The sequence below is a fragment of the Anomaloglossus baeobatrachus genome, chromosome 12, assembly GCF_048569485.1.
Source record: "Anomaloglossus baeobatrachus isolate aAnoBae1 chromosome 12, aAnoBae1.hap1, whole genome shotgun sequence".
NCBI lineage: Eukaryota > Metazoa > Chordata > Amphibia > Anura > Aromobatidae > Anomaloglossus > Anomaloglossus baeobatrachus.
Window position 1 is genome coordinate 43,901,248 of NC_134364.1, and position 11,880 is coordinate 43,913,127.

General features: G+C 36.6%; 1 protein-coding gene across 1 annotated transcript; it reads left to right on the forward strand.

The window, feature by feature from the left end:
- The first annotated feature begins 2,985 nt into the window (after positions 1 to 2,985).
- LOC142258363 (homeobox protein six1) lies at positions 2,986 to 6,458 on the forward strand. The gene is made up of 2 exons (XM_075330944.1): positions 2,986 to 3,728; positions 5,656 to 6,458. The coding sequence occupies exons 1-2, from the start codon at positions 3,169 to 3,171 to the stop codon at positions 5,948 to 5,950; spliced, it is 855 nt and encodes a 284-aa protein (XP_075187059.1). The 5' UTR covers positions 2,986 to 3,168; the 3' UTR covers positions 5,951 to 6,458.
- The last annotated feature ends 5,422 nt before the right edge of the window (positions 6,459 to 11,880 follow it).

Sequence of the window (11,880 nt, forward strand, 5' to 3'; positions counted from 1 at the left end):
AGGGCTATGTGCACAAGTACAAAAAACTACTACTACTACTAATAATAATAATAATAATACTGATAATAAAATTAGTATATATACATTTCTTATTATTTTTAATTATTATTGTTTTATTTAGTAACAATACCTTGTATAACATGTTGACATTTGATTAATATCTGCCAATACCATTATTTATTGGGCCAATATGCCTATGTGTACGTGTGTGTGTGTGTGTGTGTGCGTGTGTGTGTGTGCGTATGCGTGTGTGTGCGTGCGTGTGTGTGCACGTGCGTGTATGCACGTGTGTGTGTGCATGTGTGTGTGGGTGCATGCATGTGTGTGTGTGTGCGCATGCGTGTGTGCATGCGCGTGCGTGTGTGCGTGTGTGCGCATGTGTGTGTGCGCATGCGTGTGTGCACGTGTGTGTGCGCGTGCATGTGTGTGCGTGTGAATGTGTATTATTATTGTATGGTTACATATATAAATTGTGTGTGCATTTTGACACACGTGCATATTTCATTGCCTTGTATGATTTTTTTGCCTCGTGAAACTTCTGGACCTTCATTTTAATTTTCAGGATGTATTGGGCTCATTTTGCACTTGAGGAACCTTTTCTATCATGCAGCATCTTAGAGGTAACACTGCACAAACAGCAGTGGTGAAACTATATTACCAGCATAATAAATAAATTACAAATGTCTCATTTTGATTGCACATTTTGGATGTGGCAAAATATTACAATTTGTTGTTTTTTTTCATGTAAACACAGTGTGACACTAGCAAGATGGTCCTCTGACATATTGCAGTTTCTATGTGAAACATTGTTGCAAGCATATTATTTGAAAGTCTATTATCTATCCTTCTATCTAATCTATCTATCTAATCTATCTATCCATCCCTCTATCTATCTATCTCTCTATCTATCTCTCTCTGTCTATCTATCTAATCTATCCATCTCTCTGTCTGTCTATCTATCTCTCCATCTCTTTATCATCTATCTAGTGTGTTAGATGAGGTGAGGGTCGGGCTCAGCAATGCCTCCTGGCAGGGGCAGGAATGTGTCCTCTTGGAGCAGATGATGGTTATTGACATGGCAGCTGTGGCACCGGAACGCGTTAAACCTGCTCTGGATTCAGCTCATACCCTAAAGTCTGAAGCTAGTGCGCAGAGGAGACCTCAGAGACCCCAGCCCCTGCCTCCCAAAATAGGGATCCTTCCCTGTACTCCTAGAAAATATACTGTTACCTTAAAGGGGGCTGGATATACTCTAATTCCTGGAAGACTTCGGGATAAGCTGAGCCTCTATCCTTGGTGTACACATATAAATATATAGGTGATTTCCAGTGTGATCAGACACAGTTGGTGACATTCTATAAACGCTCCATAATGACCCACATTATAATAAGTATTGCATCTTCTTTTATGTATGTAAATATTGATTTAATAATATCAGAAATAAATATTGATTTCTCAACCTGTTAAGTGTGAATTATTTGTCCTAATTCCTTCTGAGAAAAGTAGTTAATTGTCCATTTAGTACTTGCAGACAAATGACAGATAAATATCCACTTCTCCCAGCACCTCTGTGTTCTCTTATCTAAGACTATTGTCTTCCTCTTATTACCTCTCCTGCTACCAACAATACATTATTACCTTTGTTTACAAAAGCCTAATTGTTTTAGGGAACTTTTTTTTTTTAATAATTGCTTTCAAGCAAGGTGTGCAAATTAGGATTAGTATAATTACACTGTTTGCTAAATGCCAGAGAGGAGGAAATACATGGAATTCTGCTTGAATTCTGTTATTTAGTAGTAAATATTGGAGATGCTGCTTACTAATATAGCTCTAAAGGAAAACATAGCAGGAAGTTCTCACGATGACACTCATATTGAAAATATACATACAATAATAGATTGTAAAACATACACAGATACATATCTATTTATCTATCTCTATAGATATATACCTGGATGGATGATGGATGGATTGATAGATAGATAGATAAATAGATAGACAGATAGATAGAGGGATAGATAGATAGATAGATAGACAGATAGAGGGATAGATAGATGATAGATAGATGGATAGATAGATAGCGGAATAGATAGATAGATAATAGATAGAGGGATAAATAGATAGAGGGATAGAGAGATAGATGGATAGATAGATAGATATGTATCTGTGTATGTCTTAAAATGTATTATTGTAAGTATATATTCAATATGAGTGTCATTGTGAGAACTTCCTGCTATGTTTTCCATTAGAGGTATATTAGTAAGCAGTCTATCTATCCATCTATCCATCTATCTACCTACCTACCTACCTACCTACCTACCTATCTACCTACCTACCTATCTATCTATCTATCTACCTACCTACCTACCTACCTACCTATCTGTCTATCTATCTATCTATCCATACAGGTATAAATAGATGTGTATATAATATGTAACATGTATGTACACATATATGTTTATACATAGGGGTATAAATATATATATATATATATATATATATATATATATATATATATATATATATATATATATATATATATATATATATATAAAAGCATGTAATCTAGATTATAAAAAATCCCCATCTATCGATATACATTTGGTCCCTATGTTCCCTGTGCTGGCTCTGCACTGTTGAATAATTCATCCCTATTCATCAGCACATGTTTTATTCATAGCAAGCATTAAGGTAATTAAATACCAACTCACCTGAACTGGACAATGACATTTTTTGATTTTTGTTTCCCACAGAGCTCTGCTGTTATAATTGATTTGTGCAGAGATGAGTCTTGGGTCCCCTTAGGTGATACTTGAGAAGGGTCTCATGTTGCAGGGCCCTGGCGTGTCTACCCCCCCTCCTTTCCCTCTTCCCACCCAAGGGCAGCAGCATCACCCCTGCCCTCCCCACCCTCCAGCCTGTGCTCCTGCTCTGCCCCCATATGTGCAGCCAATCAGTGTTCTCAGGACTGTGGAGCTTTAAGGAGGCTTCTACCAGAAGAGTGACAAACTTCTTGCCGCTCCGCAGCATCCCCTGCCCTGAGTAGCCCTGCACTGTGTTCTTTGGTGTTTTTCCCTGGATATACCCCTGTGACTTGCATTTCTTCTGCAGTGTATGTGGAGCTTCTATACACGGAGTCCTCTGGCTGTGTCTCCAGCACACTGAGCCATGTCTATGCTGCCTTCCTTCGGTTTTACGCAGGAGCAAGTAGCCTGTGTTTGTGAGGTTCTGCAACAAGGGGGGAACCTGGAAAGACTGGGCAGGTTCCTCTGGTCCCTACCAGCCTGTGATCACCTCCACAAGAATGAAAGCGTCTTGAAAGCTAAGGCTGTGGTAGCCTTTCACAGGGGAAACTTCAGAGAACTTTACAAGATCCTGGAGAGTCACCAGTTCTCTCCACACAACCACCCCAAACTACAGCAGCTGTGGCTGAAGGCGCACTATGTGGAAGCCGAGAAGCTCAGGGGGCGACCTCTTGGGGCAGTGGGCAAATATCGGGTGAGGAGGAAATTTCCTTTGCCAAGAACCATATGGGATGGTGAAGAGACAAGTTATTGCTTTAAGGAGAAGTCTAGAGGGGTTCTAAGGGAATGGTATGCTCACAACCCCTACCCCTCTCCCAGAGAGAAGAGGGAGCTGGCAGAGGCCACTGGACTCACCACCACCCAGGTCAGCAACTGGTTCAAAAACAGGAGGCAGAGGGACAGAGCTGCAGAAGCCAAGGAAAGGTAAGCCTGCTGTCAGCCTGTAACAAAGGGATTGTCATGCAACATTAGGGTCCTAGAAACAGATCATGGAAAAGCAGCCTGAGCCCTCCAATACCAAACCCCTGCCCCAGACAAAGAATCCCATCATCTCCTGCTGCTGCCACACGTGGTTTGGAAATGACTACTGACCACTAGTCCACCCAGCACACAAGAGGTTAAGGCAGATCTGCTGTATGAGGAGGGTCGTCCATTAATAAAAGCGGTACTCGCAGTTAATGATCTCGCCGTTTGCTGCATCCCTTAGCTGTAGTAGGGCACTCATAGACAGCAACATAAACAAATAAAGAGGTGACTGTGGAGTCTGATGTTTTCCTAACTCACCGCATACTCTGCTGGCTGTCAGGCCGCCATTCACACACAGAGAAAGCTTATTAGTGCAGTTATCCGAGGGTCTGCAGTATGGACAGAGAGAGAGGACAGACAGAGGACAGAGAGAAACCACTATACTCTGTGGGAAATTAGATCGAAACATTGTAATTGCTACATTGATATCTCTACGTGTCATAGATCTCATTGGATCTAACATCTATTTATCTCTCTATTTGTCTATCGATCTATCGATATGTCTATATATCCTTCTATCTATCTATAATATCTATCTATATCTATCTGTCTATCTATCTATCTAATCTGTCTGTCTGTCTGTCTATCTATGCTTCTATCCATCCTTCTCTCTATTCTTCTATCTATCTGACTATCTATCTGTCTATCTACCTATCTATCTATGCCATCTATCTGTCTATCCTATCTATAAAAAAATATAATAAACAGGACAATAATATAAAAATAGTATGTGCATGGCGCCCCCTCCACCCCCCCCCCCACACACACACACACTAAAACTCCAAATAAACAACAACAACAACAACAAAATAATAATATTATATGATTTTAACAGAAAAAGAGCACCCCAAAACAATGCAAAAAAAGTGGACTTTTATTAGCCCATGTGGCAACATTAAGGTTCACAGAAGCGTTGAGGAAGGTTCTGTGAACCCAAACGTTGCAACTAGGACTTTTAAAAGTCCACTTTTTCTTTTGCAATTGTTTGGAGGGCTGCCTCTCTTTAGCTGTCGATCTATCTATCTATCTATCTATCTATCTATCTATCCTTCTATCTATCTATCTATCCTTCTATCTATCTATCCATCTATCTATCCTTCTTTCTATCTATCCTTCTAGCTATCTATCTCCTATCTATCTATCTATCCTTCTATCTATTTATCTATCCATCCATCCATCTATCTATCCTTCTATCTATCCATCTATCTCTCTTTCTATCTATCTATCTATCTATCTATCCTTCTATCTATCTATCTATCCTTCTATCTATCCTTCTATCTATCTATCCTTCTATCTATCTATCTCCTATCTATCTAACCCTCTATCTATCCTTCTATCTATCTATCATCCATCCATCCTTCTATCTATCTATCCTTCTATCCATCCATCTATCCATCTATCCTTCTATCCATTCATCTATCTATCCTTCTATCCATTCATCTATCTATCCTTCTATCTATCCTTCTATCTATCTATCTATCTATCTATCTATCCTTCTATCTCTCTATCTCTCTATCTATCTATCTATCTCTCTATCTATCTCTCTATCTCCCTGTCAATTACCAGTTTATTGATGCATCTTAATTGAGCTGGTCTAAACTATATTCCCAATTAAAGATAAATTATACTTTTTAAACTAAGCACAAAGTGTTTCTAGAGACAGATGACTGACTGATAGCTCGGTAGATAAATAGATAGACAATAGATAGATATTCAATGTTTAGCAGTGGCCCAGCAGATGACTCTAGTTAATATATATCAGACTACAATAGTTATTTACCTATTATTTCTTACACATATATCTATTTATTTTATTTTTCTCCAGAGAAAACACAGAAAACAACAACACATCTAGCAACAAACAGAACCAGTTGTCTCCGTTGGACGGAGGGAAGTCCCTTATGTCCAGCTCTGAAGAAGAGTTTTCTCCCCCGCAGAGCCCAGACCAGAACTCCGTGCTCCTCCTGCAGGGCAGCCTCAGCCACCCGGGGGGCTCCTCTTATACCCTGAGCGCTTTGGGGGCTTCTCAGGGCGGCCATGGCCTGGCCAGTCACCAGCACCAGCTGCAGGACTCTCTCCTTGGACCTCTCACTTCCAGCTTAGTGGACCTAGGATCGTAAACCAGGGACTGTGCTGGAGACACCATGGACTGCACAATGATTGTACATAGCGAGACACTTGGTGGTCTCAGAGCTCATCTCATGGTACTTAATAATATGTAAAGAGACTTTTTATATTCCTGTTGATGACAAGACCCCCATGTTCACCGAATGCTCTTATACCCCCTATAGCTCTTCTGCAATTAGCCAAACGCTGAGGACAAAGGCACTAGGACCCCTCCTCCTCCAGAATTCCTCACCATAGGATATAATACCACACTGCAGGATATTATAATTATTATTATTATTGTGCTTTATTTATGAAGATCCGAATTTTTGTTTTCCTCCAAAACCCAAGAAAATCCTAAAAATAATGGAAAAAAAACATCTCTGGGGGCCGAATGCTCTTCTCAATGACGCGAGTCCATCACTTTGGAGGAGGTTACGTTTACAATTTTTTTTTTCACAATTTAGTGGAATAAATCGATTGCAAAGTAGTTTATAATAAAATACAGTATTAGAAAAAAAATGTGAATAGCGCCTGATGTCTTTTGTCTAAAGTAAGAGGGGAATTTGCAAAAGCCGAAGCCCTACACACATTCTGCGACCTGATCCCATCATTGCACCACCTGTATTTGTAAACAAATAAGTTCTGCAGAACAGAAATGAGGCACTGACAGCAAACCTCAGGGACCTGATATGCATAAGTATATATATATATATATATATATATATATATATATATATATATATATATATATATATATATATATACATATATCTTTGGTGCAAGATAATTTAGCAGCATTTGGTAAGTATTCGCACATATATGTATTCATTATATACTACATTATCCCAGTAGAAAAGGGACTTAAATAGCGTCTAACGTCTAAACCAATAATGCATTCCCCTATAGGCTGCTCTGTAATTGAGCAGATAAAGAGCATTGTCCCAATTAGTCGCACAATTTGCGAATATAACATCAGACAGGCCCAGACACTAAAGCTGTCAGTATACAGGACAGATCACCATGGATCTCTTGTTGACTGGTATTGGAAAAACGATTGAGTGCAGTAACCATAATGTTCTGGTGTCTGCTGGGCAATGTAATAACTGGCAGACCATGGCCCATGGCAGGCTGTCACTATCTCCAGGTCCACAAATGCTACAAACTTTGATTAGAATAATGAAGTGTATATTTGAGCACGATAGAGCAGCATTCATATCTTTCTGTAAACTCCAAGTTTTGCATCTGCATTTATTATTATTTATCTATATTATCATTTTAATGTATTAATATAGTTTTTTATTATTATTATTATTATTATTATTATTATTATTAGAGGTAGTAGTATTCTAAAGTTGCTAGCTCCAAGATATCTAACTTTAAAATGTATATACCTATATATATATATATATATATATATATATATTTATTTATATCTCTGTATATATATACCTATATATATATATATTATATATTACTTGGAGATAAAAGGTTTAAAATTTCCATACCTATAAATCTATACATATAAGTATATATCTATGTATCTATCTATCTATCTATCTATCTATCTATCTATCTATCTATCTATCTATCTATATATATATCTCTTTCTCTCTCTGTGTATAATATATATATATATATATATATATATATATATACATATACACACACACACACACACACACACACACACATACAGATCTGTCGCTCTCTCTCTAGTTCTCTCTTTTTTTTTCTCTTTCTCTCTTTTTCTTCTCTCTCTATTTCTCCTTTCTCTCTTCCTCCTCTCGCTTTCTCTCTTATTCTATATTTCTCTCTCTCTCTTGCTATCTTTGTCTCTATTTCTCTCTTTTACACACTCTCTCTCTCTCTAAATATATGTATATGTATATTATTTATAGATAGACGGTCAGAAAGAGATAGATAAATATAGATATATTAGGTTTATGCTGCCTCCATTTATTTTTTCCTGACACGGTACTTATCACCCCACATGCACAGTGAATACATTTCTATATAATATAAAGGGATTTTCTTGAATATTAGTTTTACTCTATTTACTTTTATATCTGTTCAAGTCAAGATATATAGAATAACATACTATTTAGAAGATAATTTAATATACAAATCATTCTTAGAAATCTGTAATGAATACATATATACCAGTTGGTATATACACAATTGAATATGTGTATCAGTCTATAGTATATGCCTGGGTATATTTTGTATGGAGGTTTGTTATGTTCCACCACATTATTATTATTATTTTTACAGAGTGAAATAACTCTGTACAATCCATGTGTGCAGTTGTAGACAGTAAACACACAGCTCTTCTCTGCCGGTGGTAGTTTATCTCACTGATCCCGATCCCTTTGGGTGAAGCTAATTATCGTTCTGTTGGTGTTTGGGGCCATTAATAGATGATTATATAGGTGACAGCAGGGTTTGTTCTTCAGCCTGGGGAGTGGAGGATGTCACCCCGTGCGGGGTCTGCAGGGGACAATCCCACCTACTGTATCAGCAAACCTATCTAAGAACAGGAGAAACGTCTATTTAGCCATATTTCTAGATAGAGAGATAGATAGATAGATAGATAGATGGAGGGATAGATAGATAGATAGATAGATAGATAGATAGATAGATAGATAGATAGATAGATAGATAGATAGATAGATGGAGGGATAGATAGAGGGATAGATAGAGAGATGGATAGATAGATAGATAGATAGATGAATACATAGACAGATAGATAAATAGATAGAGGGATAGATAGATAATAGATGGATAGATAGATAGATGGATAGATAGATATGAGAACGATAGATAGATTGGAATAGGATAGGCAGCACTCCCAAAAAATGCAAAAGAAAAAGTGGACCTTATTAGCTAATGTGGCAAAGTATCTATTCACAGAACTTTTGTAAGGTGCTTGAGAAAGGTTTTTGGGAACCGAAACGTTGGAACATGGACTAATAAAATTCCACTTTTTCTTTTGCGTTTTTTTCAAGGACTGTCTTTTTTTTTTTTTTTAATTTATATTATTACAACTGCTTTGCACCCACTATCAATTGTGCTGTTTCAAATTTTTTCTTCTTCTAGATAGCTGGATAGATAGAATAAATATAGAGGGGAATTAAGTAAAAATATAATAACATGACTGAAGGGAATAAGAAAGGATAAAATAACTATATTTATAGTATATAATAAGATAGAAAGATAATGAAAAAGTGCAACAGCACCACCATTAAATTTCAATATGTGGGTGCAAAGTCACTACTACATTTCCCAAACAAATGGCAATTCACCGAATGAAAAACAGAGCAGCAAATAAAAAAAAAGTTGCAAAAGAGAGTGAGCAGTTTAAAATAGCCCAGTGGTCTCTGTTTGTTTGTTTTTGATAGCTAGCTAGTTAGATAGATAGATAGAAGGATAGATAGATAGATAGAGATAGATAGATAGATAGAGGGATAGATAGAGGGATAGATAGAGGGATAGATAGAGGGATAGATAGATAGAGGGATAGATAGAGGGATAGATAGAGGGATAGATAGAGGGATAGATAGAGGGATAGATAGATAGATAGATAGATAGATAGAGATAGATAGAGATAGATAGACAGAGGGATAGATAGAGGGATAGATAGAGGGATAGATAGATAGACTAAATATAGAGGGAATTAAATAAAAATGTAATAGGATTGAAAGAAATAGGAAATAGTAAAATTAAATATTTATAATAGATTTCTAATTAGCAGCAAAATATGCAAAGATATAGATAAATAGATAATTGGTAGATAAAATAGAGAGGAACAGAAACATTTGAATAACATAAAGATGAACAGAGGGAAATTAGTTTACAAATAATATGATAAATCCATAATACAACTCTAATATCAGACTAAAAAATAGTTGTAAACAGAGACACTAGTCTCTATCTGTGCAGTAATAGACGGGAGTGTATTAGCCTGCCCGTCCATGATACAGGCACAGAGTATTAGACTCTCACACATTTGCTGTTCCTGTCTCTGATTCTCATTAGTTGCAGCAAATTCAATAGTTGTTGCTGTTCGCTAACTGCACTGCAGCAGATAAGGAGGACCATGCATCGCCTGCAGGAGAGGAAACTGCAATCAACAATCATCCCCGGAATATGTGTCCTTTCCAGGTGTGAACTGTCTGCAGAGCAGGAGTGCAGCAATGTCGGGAATTACAGATGTAGGGATACAAAGGAGGATGGTGGAGGGGTGGATAACGGTTACAGAATTCTTCAGATTGTATTAACAACCTAATAACGATTACCGAAGACCTCACTTTTGCTATTTATTGCTAAAATTACTGTAATTGTCGGATGATACACAAGTTAATCCGATTTTAAACGAATTTTTGTGAAATTCACCACGGGGAGAAGAGAAGAAGGTAAAAGGGGTCACCGGTGACTGCACCAGGCGAAATATGACGGGAACATCATCATCATCATACATTAGAGGAAAGGCAGATCAGGACTGAATATAAAAATATACGGAAGAAAATTTGGTGTATGTAATTATAACAAGAAGCAATGTGTGATAAGCTGTAAGATATTCCATCCAATTACAGGAAAAGGTAATGTCCGTGCAGAAAATGCTAGTGTATTACTATATTATGTCTTATGTATTGTCGGGACATCATTTGGCAAAGGTGAAAATGATTATTTATTGTGTATCAAACACAGCTGTAATAATTGAACCTGCATATATGATCTATCTATCCCTCTATCCCTCTATCCCTCTATCCATTTATCTATCTATCTATCTATCTATCTATCTATCTATCCATCCATCCATCCATCCATCCATCCATCTATCTATCTATCCATCTATCTATCTATCTATCTATCTATCTATCTATCTATCTAACTCTCCTTTTTTTTGCATTTTTGTTTGGAGTGCTGCCTTCTTTTATTTATTATTATATAATTACAATTGGATCTTTGTGAACTTTTGTATTCTCACTTCCTTTGTTTATTGTGTTGTTCCAACTGTTTATTCTATCTATCTATATCTATCTATTCATCTATTATCTATCTATCTAGTCATCTATTATCTATCTGTCTAACTGTCTATATATTCATCTATCTATCTCCAAAAAATAGCAGGCAGTACTCCAGGAAAAAAAAAAATAAGAAAAAAGTAGACTTTAATAGCCCATATGGCATGGTAACCTTTCAGTTGTTTTCAACCTTTATCAAGCGTGGAAACAACCACTACGTCACCATGCCATATGGGGCATTAAAGTCCACTTTTTCTTATTTTCTATTTTTTTTTTTTGAGTGCTGCCTGCTTTTATTTTGTTCTTATATTGTTTGCCAGTGGATTTATGGTATTTTAGGGGGCCTTGCGCCCATGTTTCATCTTTAAATGTGCCATTTCAATTTTTATTATCTATCTATCCCTCTCATATCTATATATCTATTGCTCTCATATCTATCCATCTATCTATCTATCTATCCCTCTCATATCTATCTATCTCTCTCATATCTATATATCTATTGCTCTCATATCTATCTATCTATCTATCTATCTATCCCTCTCATATCTATCTATCTATTGCTCTCATATCTATCTATCTATCTATCTATCTATCCCTCTCATATCTATATATCTATTGCTCTCATATCTATCTATCTATCTATCTATCTATCCATATAAACATGCACACTACTAGACAATAGAAGCTATATAAAAAACACCAAAAAACTGAGCTGTGACAATTGTTCAATAAACATGCAACATTACAAGCATGTGAATTGCAGCCTCAAGACTAGAAAAAAAATAGGAGAAAATTGTAGAAAAAATACCCTGACTATAAATAAATAAATTGCAAGTGCTTAATAAACAGGGTACTTAGTATATACATTTTTGCAAAAAGGTAAGAAGCTGTCTCACCTCGTCACGGTGTACCTATCA